Source organism: Octopus bimaculoides, chromosome 3, assembly GCF_046866305.1.
Source record: "Octopus bimaculoides isolate indiv1 chromosome 3, ASM4686630v1, whole genome shotgun sequence".
NCBI classification, from domain to species: domain Eukaryota; kingdom Metazoa; phylum Mollusca; class Cephalopoda; order Octopoda; family Octopodidae; genus Octopus; species Octopus bimaculoides.
In genome coordinates, this window is record NC_142930.1 from 49,243,331 (window position 1) to 49,264,807 (window position 21,477).

The 21,477-nt window shown below is 35.3% G+C and overlaps 2 protein-coding genes across 5 annotated transcripts in view; one reads left to right on the forward strand and one right to left on the reverse strand.

Annotated features, from left to right (window-relative positions):
• LOC106876649 (coiled-coil domain-containing protein 60) overlaps nt 1-4,139 on the forward strand; it is a 45,225-nt gene extending 41,086 nt beyond the window's left edge. For both annotated transcript variants that reach the window (XM_014925263.3, XM_089348964.1), the window contains 4 exons: nt 393-515; nt 618-761; nt 2,527-2,617; nt 3,503-4,139. In XM_014925263.3, the coding sequence (XP_014780749.1) occupies nt 393-515; nt 618-761; nt 2,527-2,617; nt 3,503-3,763 (619 nt within the window). In that variant the 3' untranslated portion in view covers nt 3,764-4,139. The remainder of the gene's footprint in view (nt 1-392; nt 516-617; nt 762-2,526; nt 2,618-3,502) is intronic.
• Nucleotides 4,140-7,952: 3,813 nt separating this feature from the next.
• Nucleotides 7,953-19,897, reverse strand: LOC106876646 (transcription termination factor 3, mitochondrial). Of its 3 annotated transcripts, none has more exons than XM_089348965.1 (6): nt 19,395-19,897; nt 17,335-18,142; nt 14,065-14,230; nt 10,678-10,745; nt 10,256-10,346; nt 7,953-8,309 (listed from the first exon to the last, which is right to left on the reverse strand). In XM_089348965.1, the coding sequence occupies exons 2-6, from the start codon at nt 18,130-18,132 to the stop codon at nt 8,032-8,034; spliced, it is 1,401 nt and encodes a 466-aa protein (XP_089205091.1). In that variant the 5' UTR covers nt 18,133-18,142; nt 19,395-19,897; the 3' UTR covers nt 7,953-8,031. The 3 variants fall into 3 exon arrangements, with proteins under 3 accessions (XP_089205091.1, XP_014780748.2, XP_089205092.1); XM_014925262.3 differs by having other exon boundaries at nt 19,366-19,516; XM_089348966.1 differs by lacking the exon at nt 19,395-19,897 and adding an exon at nt 18,939-19,061.
• Between the last annotated feature and the right edge of the window lie 1,580 nt (nt 19,898-21,477).

Sequence of the window (21,477 nt, forward strand, 5' to 3'; positions counted from 1 at the left end):
ATACGGGTGACTAGGCTATAGTCACTGCCAGATATTTTGAGCATCTCTGCAGTGATTCCTGATGGGCCGGGGGCTTTCCTGGTCTTCATATATATACATATATATATATATATATTTCCCAGATTCATAATCTCTGTATTTTTCTATTTAGTGTTTCTGACCTATGAAAGAACTTAAGTATTTTTCAAACACTTAGGAGTTAAAAAATATTAGTTGTCCAGACCTACATTTCTAAAAGCCATTAGTATAGCTGTTTCTTTCTGAAACATCTGCCAGGAAAATAAAGTTGTTGTATCTTTTCTATTATGAGTATTGTCTATAACAATTCAATCACTCCAGTCTGTCACAGTTGCTTTAATACTGCCTACTCCTCTTCATTTTTCTACTTGCAGTTCATCTGAAGTTAAATCCAGGCATCACCAAGAAAATCTCATCCAGTTATTGCGTCAAAAATTTGAAGATGTAAAAGAAGACAAAGCCTTTTCTTTGCATGATACTTTAGAGAAAATAGAGAAGTAATTAAAGCCTATTTATTGTAGATATGTTACTCAATTCAACATGTTTTCTCAAAAGATATTTATGTAAAAGAATTGCTTGAATTTCCTTCATTATTGCAGAGAAAATTTGCTAGTCTGTCAGAGCAAGTATCAAGCAATATCAGGGGACCATTTCAGTTATCGCCATGTCCTTAATGAAATGCGTAAAAAAACAGTATCTCAGTTCAACAAATTTGATGAAAAGATTGTTCCAGATAATAATTGGTGAGTTGAGATTTCTAATATTATAAATTTATATTTTTTACCTTCATAGCTATTGGAAAAGAGTAACCTATTGTAAAGCTAATGTACATAGATGGCATTCAAATTCGTGAGGCATTCCATATTTTCTGTCCAGCCCATACTAGCATGGGAAGTGGACATAAAAGGAGGAGGAGGAGGGAGAAGTGATGAAGGATGATGGTGGCAGTGGCTGCAGTAATATGATGATTATGATGTGAAAAGTCATAAATTAAAACATATGGGTTAATGTGATGTTTAATTAAAGATTTAAGGAATTCGTCGAATGATAGTTGTGAGTTGCAAATTAACATAATTATTACTGAAAAAAGTGATAGACTTGATGAAGTTCTGAACCTCTGTTTCCTTTGTTGCAGGCACTCTTCTTAGATAAGATATTTAGCTTGTTTAAGCCTCCATGCCTATTATAAATGAAAGTGCTGTATTTCACAACTGCAAGGAACACAGGTTTATAAAAAACCTCAGTTTTAATAGTCTTTTCTTGAACTACTACTTACAAGTTGTCCAAACCCTGGCTTTCATCATTATCAACATCATAATTTTTACATTTGCTTTCCATATTGGCATGGGTTGAACCATAGTTGCCATGGTCCAAGCCAGCTCCTGTTGAGAGTTACTGCCATGTAAGATGGTTCAAAGGATCCTGTCTTGCTGGTACTTTTCATTTTTGGCTTGATCCCTAAAACTGGACACTCTTCTTATCACCAACTCCTTTACAAAGTGTACTGGATTCATTTTATCATGGCACAAACACTAAAGAGGTTATCATTCCTCAGTAAGATCATGTTGTCCCTGCTTGTTTGCCAACTATTTTACTGTGTGCACTGAGTACATTTTATCATGTTGCCACCACTGGTGAGGTTTCCTTATATCTCCTAAGACTAGAGATTCCCCACTGCTCTCTGATGTGTTCATTCACTCAAGGTGACAAGTCTGTGAAGATGAATAGAAGAGAGATAGAGTGACTTGAAAGATAGGGAGTGAGTGATAAGGAGATAACTGATGGAGAGAAGAGTGGATATCAAAGACTGAGAAGGCAGCAGATGTGGACTCTGATAAGGATACATTATTAGGCAAGTGCACATAATGTGTACTCTAAATGTTAACTCTTTCTTGGGGTTGGCTTTGCCTTTTAACTTCACTTCCTCTACCTATCAATAAAATAAGTACCACTGGGGTTGATTAAATTTACTACACCATTCCCCCAAGAAGCTTGTACTCTTGTACAAATGTAATTGATTATTAAGGTGGTGAGCTGGCAGAGTTGTTAGCATGCTCAGGCAAAGTGTTTAGCAGCATTTCGTCTGTCTCTACATTACATTCTGAGTTCAAATTCTGCTAGGGTTAACTTTGCTTTTCATCCTTTTGGGGTCGATGAAATAAGTACCAGTCAAGTACTGGGGTTGATGTAATCGACTATCCCCCTCCTCTGAATTTCAGGTCTTGTGCCTATAGTAGAAAGGATTATTATTATTATTAAGTCAGCAAGCTGACAGAATCATTAGTGTATCAAGCAAAATGCTCAGTTGCATTTCTTTTGGCTATCCACATTCTAAGTTCTAACCTTTTCACCAATGTTATCTTTGCCTTTCATCCTTTTTGGGGGTCAATAAAATATATTATCAGCCAAGTACTGGAGTTTAAGTAATCAAGTAGCTCACAAAAAAGAAAAGAAAAAAAATTGCTGGCTTGTGCCAAAATTTAAAAACGTTATTGTTATTGCCATCAGGTTTGTAGAACTTCAGGAGAAAATTCCGTCAACCTTAAAATCTCTATGGTATTATAAAGCAATACTTCATAAGCTTTCCAAATTCAGTTTTGTAAGTATCGTATATTTTCTTATTCTTTTCTAACTTCATTGGGTTGTAAATACCACTGCAAGTTAAAATAAATATTTAATAGACATATATATATATATTAGACATACAGATTTATTGATTATATAGTTATAAGTTTGTATCAGTGATATTTTCTCCAGAAATGGAAGGCATACATTAAGTACATAAATAAATGCAAATAACAAACTTGATAATAATGTAACTCTTTCAATTATATGGGTTTGAGTTTTTCTTATGAAATATATAAATGACTCCATATGCATATTTATTAATAGCCTGCCATGTATTATTGATATCAATGAAATATTAAAGTGTTAATTATATATTTTCTTTTTTTGTTATTGATATCAATGAAATTATTGATATCAATGAAATAGTAAAGTGTTAATTATATATTTTCTCTTTTTGTTATTGTTCATCTTGCTATATTGTCTCTCAATTATTTAATCTACTTTTTGCAATGTCATCAGATGACAATTACCTCTTGTAAACCCGAATTGCCTCAGTTTCTAAAAATAACAACAGGTTTTATAACTGCTTTAAGGTTAACCCGTAATGAGAGGGAGGTGTATCCAACTTAAAAAAAATAACTGATTCCATTAAAATATGTAAACCTTTTAATTTGTTAAAACCCTGTCATCTCTGTTAGGTCAAAAAAATGGATGCTAACTAAAAAAAAAAAAACATTCTGATAAAAAGAATATATAATTTTGAAATCTTATCCCTGTGTTGCCTTCAAGAAAGAGCTTTGATTAATTCATATAACTTTCAAGCTAAAAAAAGAATTCAATGTACTTTTTCATTTTCAAAAAATACTTTTAAATTACAATCTAATATGTATATTCAATTGTGTAATGTCACATTCAGGTGAAATTTGGTGAGAAGTTAAGTGCTTATAAGTTCCTGAAAGTCCTCTCAACATTGGAACCTTGGGATATATGCAGTCCTGACATCAGTGCTGCTATAGAATTTTGCCGAGCAAAAATTACTGATATTACAATTGAAGAATATGAGATTTGGTTCAGACAACAATTTCCAGCTATTTACCGACCAGAGACAGCTCCTGCCTCCACTAGGAAATCCAACTCTCATAATGCCTTTAGCAGGACTTTGACCTTAAAGACGTAATATACTGTGCCATTGTTTTGTTGTTCCATGTAAGAGTTATTTCATTGGTTGTAATAGATATTTAACAAATCTGTAATAATTAATTTGATGAGGAAACGAGGAGGAAATCTCTTGTGTTAATTCTGTGATTTATCTCTTAGATGTTTGTTGTTGGATGCAAGTCAAAATGATATATTTAGTAAAATACATGTAAATCATATATCAGTAAATAATGTAATTTTTTTTTATAATTCAATTAATTTATTTCAACCATGAATCAAAAAAAATGAATAAATAAATTTATGTAAATTTCATAACCTAAAATGGTTTACTTGCAGTGATAATTTAATTACAACTATAATTTTATTCAGTAATAAAATCAGTTACTGCTAATCACTGAAAGAAATTATCAATTCATTTCATATCTTTTTCTCACAACATAATTATTTTTGATGCTTTATTACTTAAATATCCTTTAACTTTTACTTGTTTTTAGTCATTAGACTGTGGCCATACTGGGGTACCTCTCTGAAGAATTATTTTCTTAAACTTGGTACTGATTCTAGCAGTCTCTTTTGCTGAACCACTAAGTTATGGGGATGTAAACACATCAACACTGGTTGTCAAGCAGTGGTGAGGACAAACAGGCACAAAGACTCTTACACACACACACTAGGGGCTTCTACCAAATCTACTAATAAGTCTTTGGTTGGCCTGAGGCTATAATAGAAGACACTTGCACATGGTCCCACTGCATGGCACCTTGGGCACTAATTTATTTTTTATGAGGTAATTTCCACAAGTGCACTTATATACTAATTTTTACAACTCCTGTACATTTACTTAGTGAATCACTCATCAGTACTTTAGTAATTACAGTGATGTATGTGCTTCACTGAGTAGGTGTAATTAGCATTTCTGGTTTTGGTACAAGGCTAACAGTTTTTAGGGAAGGGGATTAGTCAGTTGAGTGAACCCTAGGATTGGACAGGCACATTTTTTATTTGACTGTGGAGTGATGAAAAAGGTCAGGTTGAGGTTGGCAAGATTTGGAATAAATACTGCAAAGTACTTTTTCTAATGTTCTAATGATCTGCCAATACACTTCTCTGGAGTCTTTTATAATACCAGAACATGCTGTTAGATCTTATTACACATCCAAACGTGGCACTCATAGAATCATTTAAGGATTTAGAAAAAAAAAAAAAATGTTTAGCACTATCTGTTCTAGATCTTTATATTCTGAGTTCAAATCTCACCAAGGTCAACTTTATCTTTTATATCTCCAGGGCTGATAAAGTAGAGTACCAATGTGATACTGGTGTCAATGTAATCAACTAACTCACTTCCCTCGAAATTTCTGGCCTTGTACCTAGATTAGGAACTGAATTGTAGGTACCATATGCTCCTTTGCAGGCTGCCTTTCGGAGCCACTGTAGTGTTGAACCAAACTGGGGTTAACATTTTACCAGAAGCTGTGCTGGGTCCCTGTATGTCCTAGGGTTCAGTTTCCTGTTATTCAAAGCAGCTATATTTTGCATCAAGTTTGGTGTGGTTGAGTAAGATAATTTCATATTGTGTCTGTTGAATATTTTATGGTATTCAAGGGCTCTGAAGAAGATGCCACGTATATCTCTAGCAATATTCCACACAAAGGTGAGGTAAACCAAACTGTTCTCCTTTTATGTAGCCTATTCTTATACTTTCTATGTGGAAGATCTAAATTCATCTCTTTATTGGATTTAATGGTGTTGGATGTGATCCTTCATCTAAGACAGGGTACTAAAAGGGGTTGTATGAGATCTATTTTGTTCACAACTTCAATTGCAGAATGTAAACATTGTAACCCATTGCCATGGTGATCTATCTTATCGCTATCTGATGTAAGACCAAATCTAGTACATTCTGATTTAAGTGGCTTCTGGAGGTGGTGGGTAGAACAAGTGCATGCACCCTGTTGGAAGATGAGAGATCTTCTCTACATACCCAGTGTGTCATTATAGTATTGGGCATTCTGCATTAGGATATTACTGCCAATAGTCTAGATATTCTTGTGGATACACTATTTACTATGGATTTGATGATGGCTCTTGGTTGATTAAACTTTCTATTCATGTACTGTGTTTGTGGTAAGACTACAAACCCATAGTGAGGTCAGCGTTACATCTGTGTCATTATAATGTCCCTATCCATAGTAACAGATAGTCCATTACTACTGAAAATATTCCTGATTCTTTCAGTTGTGTGTTCTAGGTCAACTTTGCTAAACCTACAGAATAGGAGTAGGGCATCAACTCTTTCAGTCCACCTCCTATATCAGTGAAGACACACTTAATATTATGCAATATGTACAGATCTACCACATCAATAACTTGGGCCCTCAGTCACTTGTGCCCGTAGTTTTGAAGTTTTCTAACCTGTTTTTACAAGCCCACAATTTGTCAATCTAAATTGACTGTTTTCCTAGCTGCTAAAATTATATCAACATCCTTCCTAGATAAAGAGTTCTTCATGATGAAGATTAAAGCCTTATTAAAAAGTACAGGATTAATAGGATTCAATATCTATCTGCATAAATTTTGTTTGTATTTTGATAGGTTAATTTTTAAATCAGTCAACAGTATCTGTTTATCCAACTAAAGATCTAATTTCACAAGGTTTCTCCATGTGGGGAATATCCTATCTGTAATGCTTTTGTTGTGGAGGCGTAATGGCCCCGTGGTTAGGGCAGTGGACTCGCGGTTTCGATTCCCAGACTGGGCATTGTGTGTTTATTGAGCGAAAACACTTAAAGCTCCACAAGGCTCTGGTAGGGGGTGGTGGCGACCCCTGTTGTACTCTTTCACCCCAACTTTCTCTCACTCTTTCTTCCTGTTCTTGAGTAACGCTGCGATGGACTGGTGTCCCATCCAGCTGGGGGAACACAGAAACCGGGCCCATAAGCCTGGCTAGGCTTTAAAAGGGCGCATAATAATAAAAAAATAATGATTTTGTTAATGTGACCTATGTCAGATTTGGATGGACTAATCAACCTAGTAAAAGAGTTAAAGGAGGAATTCAGTTTATGGTCCTTCAAGGTAATCTGAGGTTGTTTAGGTAGACAGAGTTTTGAATACCAGGTCCTCAACAGTTCTGAGTCCTTCCAAGATGGAAAATGGCATAGTTTTATATCCCTTATTAAGCTTCTTACATATAATATTCTTGTAGTGATCAATATTAAAATTATACAGGTTGCCTGTCTTGTTGAACTGCACTTGTATTCTGCCACATTTCCTTAGCTCATCGATAAGGTTTCTGAGTTTTCTTAGGTATTTCTGTGAATCATGTTCTTCCAAAACATTATCATACCAGGTGCTCTTCCTGTTGCCAACACTCATCTGTTTCTAAGCAAAGTAATATTTCCCCATGGCCAGATGTTTTACAAAGTAGATTGGAAATGAATGCCTCTGCCTGTGAGATGGTGAGGGACCTGTGGAAGGGGTAAACCCAGAAGATGTGAGACAAAGTAGCGAGAAAGGATCTTCAGATGTTGAGCTTCACTGAGGAAATGACAAGGGACTGGGGGTTGTGGCAATTTGGTGTACTTGAGAAGACATGTCAAGCTAAGTAAAATCAGTCATCCATACATATAGGCATGTCCTTTGCAGGTGCTGGTGCCATGTAAAATGCACTCATGCCATTGCTGCATGAATGTACCCATACTGGTGGCATATAAAAAGTATCCAGCTAACTCTGTAAAGTGGTTGGTGTTAGGAAGGGTCCAGCCACAGAAATCATGCCAAAACAGACAACTGGAGTCAGAACAACTCCCTGGCTGCCAAGCTCCTGTCAAACTGTCCAATCTATGCCAGCATGGAAAATGGGACATTAAACGATGACGATGATGATGATACAATGTTAACACTGGAGACATTTATACATGCGCGCACACACATAGATATGTATATACATGATGAGTTCATTTCAGTTTCATTCTCCCAAATCCACTCAAGGCTTTGATCAGTGTGAGGCTACAATAGAAGACAATTGTCCAACGTGATACGCAGCCATGCTTGCACCTTGTTTTGTTAAAAATCTTCATTTCCAAACCCAAGTCCTTACTAATCACTCCCTGCTGCTTTCTCTATTGTCTAAACATTGAATTATGCATTACTATAAACAACAAGAGATATAACCTGAACATCAAGTAAAGAAAAAACAAAAAAAAATCTAAGTTCAAAGTTATTTATTAAAATATTAATAAGCTTTGACATTCTTTTCTAAGAATTTGCCTATATACATGCTTTAAATTACAATGTTTTTAGAAATTGATTAAACTCAGCTGTAGAAGATTTAGCAATAGTTGTGCAAAATTCTTTATCAGTCTGAGTAACCAAAGCTTTTAATGATACATAGTTCTCTTTGCATGGGTCATACTGGTTTCGTTTAAGGTATTTCAAAAATTGATGCCGTTCCTTAATTTTGAAAAGGCGTGTTCGGAATATTTGTGGCCATTGAACTAATTGTACATGATTCAAGCCCATTTCATGATGAAGGTATTCAAATTTATTAGTGAGAAGATATTTATCTGAAAAACAACAGAACAGAAACAATAACAAAATGTGGTTAAAGAGGAAAAGATGACAAACTGTATTACTTAAAACTTTCACATAATCTATTTTAAAAAGTTTCATTAAAAGATAAAATAAAAATTACATCAATCTTTCTACTATAATACTGTAAACACTTTTATAAAAGTTCTTGCTCAAAACGTTTTACAGCTCACCAAAATATATCTAAATATCATTATAGGCACAAAATTTGATGTTATGTACAATAAAAAAAAATGAAGTTAATATAATTTAATAATTATATGTAGAGCTATGAAGTGGGACAACTGGTGAAGTGTGATCTTCAGATGTTGAGTATCATGGAGGCGATGACAAGTGATTGAGATCTTTGGTGATTCACTGTGCTTGAGAAGACGTGTCAAGCTAAGTGAAATCATAATCATGGCCAGTGCTAGTCACACATAAAAGGCACCCAGTACACTCTGTGGAATGGCTGGCATTAGAAATGTTATCCAGCAGTAGAAACCAAGCCAAAACAGACAGTGGAACTTGTTGCAGTCCTCCAGCTTACCAGCCCCAGTCAAACAGTCTAACCCAAGTTAGCATGGAAAACAGATACTAGATAATGATGATAATATTGGACAATATATATTTTTAGTTGATATTTCAAGAGGACGAATTTAATTGTAGAAAAATATATTTAATTATTAACACTACACAAATTAAGAGGAATGACCACCAAAAGTGGACTCCTATATGCTAGAAATAGATGCCAAATCACTTAACCACGAAATATTTTCTCAAGAAAAAAAAATTCTCAGCAAGACATCAGACTGTAAAAGGGCAAGACAAATGAAAATATACGAAATAAAAAACGATTACCTATGTACCAATGGTTTCACCTGTTAATATTTACACAAGCAAATATCTGCAGGATCATCAGCGTAGTCTGTCGATTTATAAAATATAATTTCCAGAACTAAACACAGAACGTTCACCCGAAAGGAAGCATGCGTAAAATTTTGCAAATTACATTCGGCGTATTTTTCAAATGTCTTCAATCTGAGAACATATTCTTCGTGGTTAGGTGATTTGGCATCTATTTCTAGCATATAGGAGTCCACTTTTGGTGGTCATTCCTCTTAATCTTGTATGTAATATAATTTTAATCTTCGGATTTTTTAAAAATATGCTAGACCACTGGTTTTAATTGATTAATATCAATTTCTACCCTTATTATTTAATTATAAATACTACACTACAGAAGAAACTTAACTGAATAAAAATATCATTAAAAATATCAGCTGAATTAATGACAAAGGTTAAGACTCATCTCTAAAATACTATCTTCATGTTACTAAAAATACTATAACAACACCATTCTAGAACAATATTTTTTTGCTCAGATTAGAATATCCCCAGATAATAGTATCAGTAATCTCAGTAGCTCAAAGACAATACTCATATGTACACCTCCAGAGGTGTGTGGGTTATTACTGTTGTAATCAAGTTCACTTTATCTCTCTTAGGCACTTATCAGGCCCAAATATTCTACCTGTTTTATGTGCAAACTGGCCACATCTGGCTTCTCACACCTACCCTACAATGTCATTCTAAAATTAAACAACCACATCGAAATCTTGAAGCTACAAGATAATGCAGGATTAATTCAAAGCAATGTAAATAAATACGTATTACAGTTGACAAAAGAAATCTGAATGCGAAAGAGTTAATCTAGACGAGAGGAAACACAGCATGCCCAAATTTCCATAGTACACTATATGATAAATTGCTCCACATCTATGTTTCCAGAGAGATCATGAACCAGTCAGTAGCATGGGATATCTGAAATATTTTATGTATCATATCAAGTTCTTTGACCGACTACCTACATGATATAAATTTGTTTAATCAAACAATAACCCAGTATTTGAAAGAAAAAAAAAAAACCATTTGTGCTTACTGGAAAAGTAAACTTTTGGAACTAACAAAAATATTTTTTGTAGATCTGAATTTGTGAAACCAAGAAATTCTTTCATTTCAAAATGGATTGCCTGAAAAATAAAATATGACATGAAGTTAAAATTTATGGCAAGTAAAGATAATAAATTGCATAACTATACAGGACTTAATATGAGTATATAATTTCTTAATTAGAGAACAATGTTTTTATCAAGCATAAGGACAATTTTGTTATGACAGATGTCCCCAGAAAAGACACAAAGACCATAACTTCTTGTTTCCTATAGCTTTTAAGCCTTCAAGCCTATAGAAAAGAAACACTAATACAACTTCACACGAACACTAGCTTTAAAGCTCTTCTTACAAGAAATTGAATTTTAAAATTAATCTATTTTGTAACTAAAAATAATATCCAATACTTACTTTAATTGCTTTGATGTCATATGTGATAAGTTTTGGTAGTCGGCATATTACTTCTCGGATTTGATTACCTGTCAGAGAAGAAATGGATTAACAAAAGGAACCATTGACTAGAAAAACAACAGTTTCAGAAAAAGATACCAGACCTATATTTCATTCTAGAAGTAAGACATTACACAGAATGTCTAATTTGAATTCAAAGGCCAGTCAGGTGGTACTGGCAACGACCACACTCAAAATGGTGTATTTTACGTGCCACCTGCACAGGAGCCAGTCCAGCGGCACTGGCAACGATCTCGCTCGAATGTCTTACACGTGCCAGGAAGGTGACGCTGGGCACAGGTGCCATCACGATTTCACTTTCGCTTGCCCCAACAGGTCTTCGCAAGCGAAGTTTCATGTCCAATGAAGGAGACGACGTTGGCATAGGTGTCAGTCGTCGAATTTAGTTCGATTTCGATTTCACTTGCCTCAACAGGTCTTCGCAAGCGGAGTTTAGTGTCCAATGAAGGAAAGGTACGCATAAGTGGGCTGGCTACACCCTTGGATTTATGTCTCACTTGGTTTGCCGGGTCTTCTCACGCACAGCATATTTCCAAAGGTCTTGGTCAGAAGTCATCGTCTCGGTGATGCCCAATGTTCGAAGGTCTTGCCTCACCACCTCATCCCAGATCTTCCTGGGCCTGCCTCTTCCACAGGTTCCCTCAACTGCTAGGGTGTGGCACTTTTTCACACAGCTATCCTCATCCATTCTCGCCACATGACCATACCAGCGCAATCGTCTCTCTTGCACACCACAACTGATGCTTCTTAGGTCCAGCTTTTCTCTCAACAACTTACACTCAGTCTAGTACGCACACTGACATTACACATCCATCGGAGCATACTGGCTTCATTCCTTGGTGCTCGAATGAGGAAAGAAAACTTTGAATGACCTGTGCTTGTTTTCTTTGTATTGTCTATCTAGATATTTTGTTGTCCCATCTTTGTATCACCTAACTGTCCGAATGTTTTGCGTTCTCGTCCCATTTTGTATTTTATATATATATATATATATCTGAGTGGTTGGCGTTAGGAAGGGCATCCAGCTGTAGAAACTCTGCCAAATCAGACTGGAGCCTGGTGTTGCCATCCGGTTTCACCAGTCCTCAGTCAAATCGTCCAACCCATGCTAGCATGGAAAGCGGACGTTAAACGACGATGATGATGATATATATATATGCAGAGATGGGCGTAAGGCCATTAATCTGTTAATCGTTAATTAATGAAGTTAACATTTTCGTTAACGATTTAACTTTTAAGTTAACTTCGAAAATCATTATCGGACTAATTAACTTCTGTTACCTTTAGCTTCCGTTAACTCAAGACTCATCTACTGCAACCCCTTGGTTGACGCAGTTTTGGCAGGCATCAACAAAAGACTTGCGACCCTCCTGAATGATGAGGAATGCCAACTGGCTGCTGCCTTCCACCCTAGATTTTGGTTCATCTGGTTGGATAGGTATGATAGCACCAAGTTCACCAAAGTGAGGAGAAGCATGCAGGATAAGGTTGAGGAGGCCATGAGGCAGTAGTTAAGGAAGTGAGCAGCAACAATGAAGAGGTGGAGGATGACTTCTTCAGTGGTGTCATCCAACAAAAAGAGAGCAGAAGCTACAGGTCACTGAAGGACAAAGCCCAGAATTTAGTGAAGACCTGGTTGGAGACCAACTTCAAAGATCTACTGACAAATGCTGCCTTCTTGAGTGAGCAATTGTTGGTGGACTTGTTCATCAAGTTCAACACAGTCATCCCTTTTAGTATTGCAATTAAACGTTTATTTTCCATGGGCAAGGACATTTTGAGTGCCAAGAGATCATCCTTGTCTGATGAAAATTTTAGTATGTTAACTTTCATGAAGGGCAACATGAATCTGATGGAGGAGAAGAAGAGGAAAAATTGAATTATGCATTTATCGTGTTTTGCATTTTTTTACAGCCACTTTATCAATAAACTTCTTTTAGTTTAATACTAATATTTTGTTTCATTTTTTAAACCCTTTAAAAACCTAAAAAGGGCCAAAATTATGAAATCAGCCTTTTTTAGGCTCTTTGAAATTTAAAACTATAAAGTCAGCATTTTTTAACTTTAAGCAAAAAAACAAAACAAAAAAAAAACCCTATAGTTTTCGAGTTCTAAAGCCCTCAAAAAGGCCACAAAAGCTGATTTTATGGTTTTGACACTTTTAACTGTTTAGTGTTTAAACCAGCCAAAACCTGTTGTATCTAATTCCTCTATGAAATCTTTTAAAAGAATGTACAAATCACATTAATGAATTCTCACATTTGAGATAATGAGAGGGCTTTCCTTCCAGAAAGCACAGAACTGGAGAAAAGCAAAATTAACTGAGGTTGATGTTAACAGAAAATATTGACTTCCAGAAAGTGGAAAAAATAAATGGAAGGAAAAAAGTTGTTAAATATTTCAGTGTGAACACAATTAGCTGTTACGTGGTAGCAGGGCATGCTAGACATAGCAGTCAAATCTTTCCTTTTCTGGAAAAAGGAGCCGTTTATGCGTGATTTCAATGTCATATTCGTTGAAAGCATGCAAAATAACCTGTGAAACAAAACTCCCTCGGTGGGAAACTTCGAGGTACCAACCACCCCTCCCACCTTTCTTCTCTGGAAAAAAGTGGCTTCTGGTGGGTTTGAAGGTCAAATACATTGAATGCTCAAAAAAAAAAAAAAAAACTGTAAAAAAATCATTCCCACCTTTCTTCTCTGGAAAAAAGTGGCTTCCGGTGGGTTTGGAGGTCAAATACATTGAATGCAGCCAAAAAATAAACTGAATAAAATTATTCAACACCGCGGTACGAAATATTTACCAAAAGAATAAAATCTTGTACTGATTATACCTGTATTTTAATTAATTCAAATTAATGTACCTCATCCTAAAAAGTGTCAAAATTTTTGTTGGTTGCCCTCTAGGATAATTTTAGTAACAAATCAAACATGTATGATGCATTAAGAATTTCAATTTTAGTGTTTATCCATAATGTTATTGCTTTTACACATGTTGATTAAATTTACCTGCCCTATTGAAGCTTTTAGATTGAACCAAATTGATCAAAGTCCCATCCAATAATAATGATTTCAAATTTTGGCATAAGGCCAACAATTTCAGGGGAGAGGGTAATTCAATTACATCGACCCTAGTTTTCAGCTGGTACTTATTTTATTGACCCTGAAAAGATGAAAGGCAAAGTCGACCTCAGTAGCATTTGAACTCAGAACATAGAGACAAAATGCCCCTCAGCATTTTGCCCGGATGCTAATGATTCTGCCAGCTCCCTGCATTAATAATAATGATAAAAAATTAAACATCAGCATCTCATAAATTCATAGATACCTGTTAGCTTGAAAAAACTTTGATAGAATCCAAGTTTGCCATCTATGGCAGAAACTGACATCAAAAGAAATCGAGGAGCAAGGGTAATTATGCGCCCAATTCCATCAAGAGGAAAATTTTTTGATTGCAAATAACTGATGTTAGATTCAAGGCTGTTCACATCAATCTGCAATATAATAAAAACATCAAATTAAAACAAACAATATATTACCATACATGGGTATTAAATGAATGACCACACACAGTCATTCCAAACATAATCAGAAAACTGACGATCACCTCAGATTTCCTTCAAACTAGGTAGATATATTACTTCTTTTCTAATGTCTAAGTCATGTCAAATCTCAGATTTCTAGATCCACTGATTTCTGAAATATACCCCATCTCCTGGAATGTTAGGGTTTTATGCTAATTTCTGATACTAACAAGTCTAAAAAATAACTCCTATTTGTCTTGATGACTTTTGGAAGCTCTTTGTTCTGTCATATTTAATGTAAAACTAGCTACATGTGGATATTAAAAGTGAAAATTATATTTCAATTACTAAAATTTATTTTACAAAAGACAGACAGCTATGAAATTTGCTCATTATTTCTATGGACTGTTGACATTCTGTGTATAAACTTTTGTTTTGGTGAATACATGATAAGTCAAGTTATAGAAATTTAAATAAAAAGAATCTGTGATGGAAGTTCATTGCAGGTGTACCTACTTGACAAACCAGGTTCAAGGTTCATCTAAAATCTTGTGGTCAGTTTACATGAAATGTAAGAAATAGGACAAAAAGCGATACAAATGATCCAATAATCAAGTCAATAGGAAAAATATGCAACAGGTCATGAATACTTTTGCAGACCTTCTTCATGCCAAAATTAACAAGCCTTCTACTCCAGAATATTCAGTTCTGGGAATTCTATCTTTCTTCAGATGGTGTGAAAAGATAAAATCCTTCTGTAACCAGCAGTCACATGGGGAGTGAATGCAAAATTGCTCACAATGGGTTAAACATTCTGAAAGATCAAGAAGGGAGTCAGTAAAGGACTAAAGAGTGAGAAATGACTAGCAATAGGGGTAGGGCTAAAAGTCATGAATAGTGAACACAGGAGGCGTGGTCAATGATAATTATGAATGGTGGGAAGATGATAAGAGTGAGCGATAAATGTTAATAAAAGTCGTTCAAAGGGAGAAATGAAAAGAAAGAAAAAATTCCCAAAAACTCAGTTTCCAAAATGATATCACACAATTAACTTCCACGGGATATACATACTTGGTAAGTCCACTCAATTGGTAAATATGAGTGGTACCTGTATTTCAAAGGGCCAGCCTTGACACATTATGTGTCATGCTGAATCTCCCTGAGAAGTATATTAAGTGTATGCCAGTCTGTGAAGTGCTCAGCCACTTGCACATTAATTTCACAAGCAGGCTGTTCTGTTTGTCACATCAACTGGAACCCTCAACGTCATAACTGACAGAGTGCCATTGTATCTACATACATACATACATACTTACACACTGTTTATGTAAAATAGTATCAGAGTGTTTGTAAAAACAAGACTCATTTAAATATAATGGTCCCGATATTCTATATAAATATTCACCTCCTTGACCATACCTTCAAAAATGTTTCTCTAGGTAAGCAAAAGGAACCTAAAAATAAATGTGAGTGAAAAGCATCATATATTCATCAGTGACAAGAAATACTAAATAAAAAAGGCGTAGGAGTGGCTGTGTGGTAAGTAGCTTGCTTACCAACCACATGGTTCTGGGTTCAGTCCCACTGCGTGGCACCTTGGTCAAGTGTCTTCTACTATAGCCTCGGGCCGTCCAAAGCCTTGTGAGTGGATTTGGTAGACGGAAACTGAAAGAAGCTTGTCGTATATATATGTGTGTGTGTGTATGTTTGTGTGTCTGTGTTTGTCCCCCCCCCCCCACATCGCTTGACAATTAATGGTGGTGTGTTTACGTCCCCGTAACTTAGCGGTTCGGCAAAAGAGACCGATGGAATAAGTACTAGTCGATTTGCTCGACTAAAGGCGGTGCTCCAGCATGGCCACAGTCAAATGACTGAAACAAGTAAAAGAGTAAAGAGAGTAACCTTAGAATAAATAAATAAATTTAAAAAATCAGTTATGTTGGTTGCCTGGAGGAAGGTACATAACTCTGCCTGTCTCTGTCCCTGGATATCTTTCCCAAGTTGTGTGAACACAGTAGGAAAAGATTAATCATGTCAATAAGTAAAATCATTCTACTCAATATAACAGGAAAAAAAAAAAGCAAAAAACAGGGCAAGCAAAGATTACAGAATCCATTACACTCCAGGCTATTATACATGACAAGAAACCACAATTATGAAGAATAGGAGAAATGGTTTAACAAGGAGGTGAATTTATGCAAGGTGTTAAAAGGATAAAGTATAATAGAAAGAACAAGAAGGAGTTAGTTGAAGTAGAGGAGATATCTTGCATTAAATAATGGTAGGTGGGAGTAATTGGAATGAAACAGGTCAGAGAAATAAACATAGTAGTGACAGTACAGAAGGTGAATAGAAGAGTGTGTGGAGAGAGGAAGATCAAGGAAGGGGGTAAGTATAGGGGTGAAGAATGAGAGATGAATAGCATTAGGGATAGGGTTAAAAGTAGTGAATAGTGAATACAGGTGGAGGAGTGGTCAATGGCAAATATGAAAGGTGGGAAGATGATATGTTGTCGGCACTCCGTCGCTTACGACGTGGAGGGTTCCAGTCGATCCGATCAACGGAACAGCCTGCTCGTGAAATTAACGTGCAAGTGGCTGAGCACTCCACAGACACGTGTACCCTTAGCGTAGTTCTCGGGGATATTCAGTGTGACAAGGCTGACCCTTTGAATTACAGGCACAACAGAAACAGGAAGTAAGAGTGAGAGAAAGTTGTGGTGGAAGAGTACAGCAGGGTTCGCCACCATCCCCTGCAGGAGCCACGTGGAGCTTTAGGTGTTTTCGCTCAATAAACACTCACAACGTCTGGTCTGGGAATCGAAACCGCGAGTCCACTGCCCTAACCACTGGGCCATTGCGCCTCCATGGGAAGATGATAACAACTAGAGATAAATGTCAATATAAGTGGTTCAAAGAAAAGGAAGTGATGGCTAGCAGTCCAAAAGTGAAGAGCAGCAGAATAATATAATAAATAGAAATTGAATGTGCACTGGACACAGCCTCTTCTAACAGAAAAAAAAAATGTTGCATGCATCATAAAACAGACAAAGCTCAATCGCTTTTAATATTTACCTGAAAAAGTAGAGGATTTTTTGTGATGCAATTTCCCAAATCTTTTTCTGAAACACCATTGCTCATTAAAAAATTCAAATATGGTTGAATATTTGAATCAAAGTCTTGCTTAAGAATATGATCTGAAGCGCCTTTCACTTTTTCAACATGTGAAAGATCAACACCCAGCTGTACGAGTCGCTGTAAGGTTTTTGATTCCTTCACATAAAATGCAAGATTATAAACTGGTTCTTCTCTAATGAACATGGGTCTGTAAACAGTGCTAGGTTTGGTAACACTGGGTAATTTAGCATCAGGTGGTTGTTCTGTATCAGATTCTTTGTAGATACTTGAGTCATTTGGATATTGTTCAACAGTTGTTTCTTTCTGGTGAAGAATAGATTTTTCAGTAGGTTCTAATACATTTCTCTGTTTTTCAAAAAAGTCAGTTGTTTTACTGAGATTCTTTTGTTCATCAATTTCTGTTGCAGCCAGTGTTGAAGACTGCTTTCCATCAGGAAAATGGCCTTTGTCAGAAATAAGTGGACCGGAATGAGGAAAGTTTTTAAGAAGTTTCTTTTCTGCAGCAGTTTCTATAAATGATTTGAAGTATTCATAATTATTTGAAGACAACTGGTTACTGTTTTCATCTTCAACTGGGTTACTGTTTTCATATTTGCCAGTATTGACCTCAGCAGTTTTTTGATGACAATAATGACAAACTAAGGATAGGCATTCTTTTCTTCGAACATGTTGAAGGGAGGATAACAAAAGGGTTTGGTGTTGTCTGAACGTCTGTAGAAAAGGCTTTAAAAGCATTATTTCATTTCTGTAAAAGAAAATGAACAACATTTTTGAAGATCTTTTAATAAAATATTTTAACATTTCATGAAACATGGATAACTTTTATGAAAAACTATGGAAAAAGTATGTCAGACAAGAGTGAACATGTAGTCACCATGTTTTTGGCGTAAATAGAACTTAGCTAACTTGATCTCATACTCCAAGTTTTTTTAAAGTCAGCTCAGACGTTCCTAACATAGGGAGCCTGATCCCTTGGGTGTAAGAGATGGGATTTCGGGGAGTATAACATAGAACGAAAATGTTCATTTTGTTATTTCAATAAAATAGCTTTTCAGAATAAAATTATCAACTATTTTATTAATCACCTCAAGAACTTCATTATTCTACAAGTGTAGAATTTATAAGAGATTATAATTAAGAATTGTGTTCTCATTCCACTGGTAACGACATACTTCTGCCAATCGTGAATCAGTTCTATGTTAAAAGAAAATCTAGAAATCATTTGAACCCACAGACAGACCTGCAGATCACAATCAACAAGAAAGTTCTACATTTAAATAAAGTCCTGAATGAGAAGCAAGAACAAAAATAATTGACTGTCATGTTCATAATATGATTGATTTCACTGTTTACAGTGTTTTCTTGCAAATTTTTCGATATACATTTGCCTTTTATGCAGTCAAAAAGTACAGTGACATTTTCACCTTCAACTATATTACTCTTTGGTAGTGGGTACGAAAATTAGTAATTTCTTAAGGGTGCGGGGCCTAAGAAAAGAAAATCTATCTATTTGGATTCCCGGTTATAATCAATTTAGATACCTTTGAAGAAGGTATGACTGTCACACAATCTCATTTCGTTTTACTTGAAGTTGGTGATCTTGTGTTTATGAAAGCAACCAATGCCAATAATGCATACCTTCATACGCGTGCAAAGGCATACCTAATAATAATTCAATGGCATATTGTTTAACGAGCTAACAATAATCTGTAAGATAATTATTACTGAGGGATCAGTAATATACTTAGTTGTATAGAAATATTTCTGAATTTTATTTTTCAGAAATGTCATAAAAGAATTTTGTTAGTAAAAAAAAAACCTCGACGAAAAAGAACGGTGATTGACATGGTATATAGTATAGGCAATATTTTATTGATAAAAAAAAAAACAGAAAGAAAAGTTACAACAGATATAATAATACCAATGTTTTCCTAGTATCTGTATAACCGAAGTAAATATTAAACATACATAAATATTAGAAACTGGTTGGCACTTACGACTTCAAATATTTGTATAGAATGCAACAACATGCGGAGAGATTAGCTCAGTTGCATGGTTTCGTAAGAGAATGTGTTTGAAAGTCTTTGACATAATAGAATAACTTCATAGTTTATGCAAATGAAAATGTGAAAAACCAATAAAATAGACTGAGTCTTTAAAAATAATGTAGAAATGAATTTTCTACGCACTGTAGTCTGAGGGAAATAAAAAAAAAATAATATACTTAAGTAGTGCTTCTCGATGAAATTTATCAGTAAAAACGAAATATAAATAAGACGAAATATTTACTTTTCAGAATTATGTAATTACTAAAAATAATAACTTAAAACATAATATTAATTTTCCAAAAAAAAAAAGTTATTCCCCAGTATATATTATATACTACTATTTCATACTTGGGAATCTGTCAAGCAGAGTGGCGCAGTGGAAGCGTGCTGGGCCCATAACCCAGAGGTCCGTAGATCGAAACTACGCTCTGCTAAGGTACTTTTTTTAAAATAAAATTTGATCTTTCTTTTTCTTTGCGTGTTAGTTATTGGATAGATTGCGGGCATGCTGGTACGTCCTTCAACTATGTAGTCTATCGCGTTGACTATAATATGTATTTGACTCTTGTACGTATTTAATAGAACTGTATTTGTTGAACCGGTATATTACTGAACATAAGATGATACAAAATACACCAGATTTTTAGACCGGTGGGAATGTGACCACGGCTGTATGTATGTGTGGGTGACCCCTGATAAATTTTATTCAAATATATTAACTCAAATTTAAAAAGAAACTTGAATGTATTGATAATATTTTGTAAGAAATGCTGTTCAATAAACACTCGCTGTGGAAGTAAGTAAAGGTGCTACCTAGGTTTTATTCCTCTAAAAGGTAAAAAAAATAAAAGAGTTACTATGACTAGTTTATCTTCTAAGACTTCCACCTGAGAAACAATACCAATATTCTGTCGACAGAAGATTCTCTTCTGTATATTGACTAGGACCACTATATTGGTCAGTCGAAGTTAAATACCCAAAGATTCTTGCCTGGTATGAAACTACTCGTCCTGACTGTGGCACACAACTTCCAGTATTTAATAATATAATATAATGTAATGTAATAATAATAATGGTCCAGATGGACTATATGTAATCTGAACCTTTCCCCCCTTAATTTTTTGTATTTTACGGAATCCCACGTTTTAGGCTATGGAGATTCCGATTCTGAAAAAAAATTTTCAAAAATCTCAATTTCAAAATTTCGATTCCCCTCCACCCGGTTTTTATATAGATCCACAGGGTAAACCTAACCCTAACTCAAACCCTAACCCTAACCCTGACCGTAACCCTGACCCTAACCCTAACCCTAACCCTAAACCTAACCCTAACACTAGTTTTGTGAGATTTGGCTGTTATTTCTAGCATGTAAATAGCCTGCTTGGTGAGGGTGGGGGTGGGGGAATTGAAATTTTTCAAACAAATTTTTTTCAGAATCGGAATCTCCATAGCATAAAACGTGGGATTCCGTAAAAAAAAAATTAATAAATAAGTGGGGGAAAGGTTCAGATTACATATAGTCCGTCTCCGCCATAATAATATATGTGTATATATATATATGTATAATACAAATAATATGTGAGTATATGCATATATACGTACATGTATGTACATACCTACATCTACATGTATATATAGATGCATATCTGGGTACAGGACGTCATGAAAAAACGTGGACACACACACGCGCACATATATATATATATATGTGCGTGTGTGTATACACATACATCTTTTATCGTTTCCGTTATTCAACTGCAGCCATGCTGGGGTACTGCCTTGACGGGTTTAGTCGAACAAATCGACCCCAGTATTTATTTTAACGTAAAGGAACTGACAACGATTAGCAAGTGGTGCGGTAGACAAACTCAAAGGTACGCACACACAATATATATATGACGGGCTTCAACACAGTTTCCGTCTACCAAATTCACCCACAAAGAATTAATGAACCAGAGGCTATAGTAGAAGTCAGTTGCCTAAGTTACGACATACACATTTGCGGAACCACGTATTTTCGAAGCGAAGTTCA

Bases quoted from the DNA above. Each gene is read 5' to 3' on its own strand.
- LOC106876646 (XM_014925262.3), bottom strand. From the start codon at position 19,427: ATGTTGTTGCATTCTATACAAATATTTGAAGTCGTAAGTGCCAACCAG. The intron at 10,347-10,677 runs GTAAGTATTGGA...TTTATTTTTCAG, and splicing joins ATGACATCAAAGCAATTAAA to GCAATCCATTTTGAAATGAA. The intron at 8,310-10,255 runs GTAAGCACAAAT...GTTGTTTTTCAG, and splicing joins TCCAAAAGTTTACTTTTCCA to ATAAATATCTTCTCACTAAT.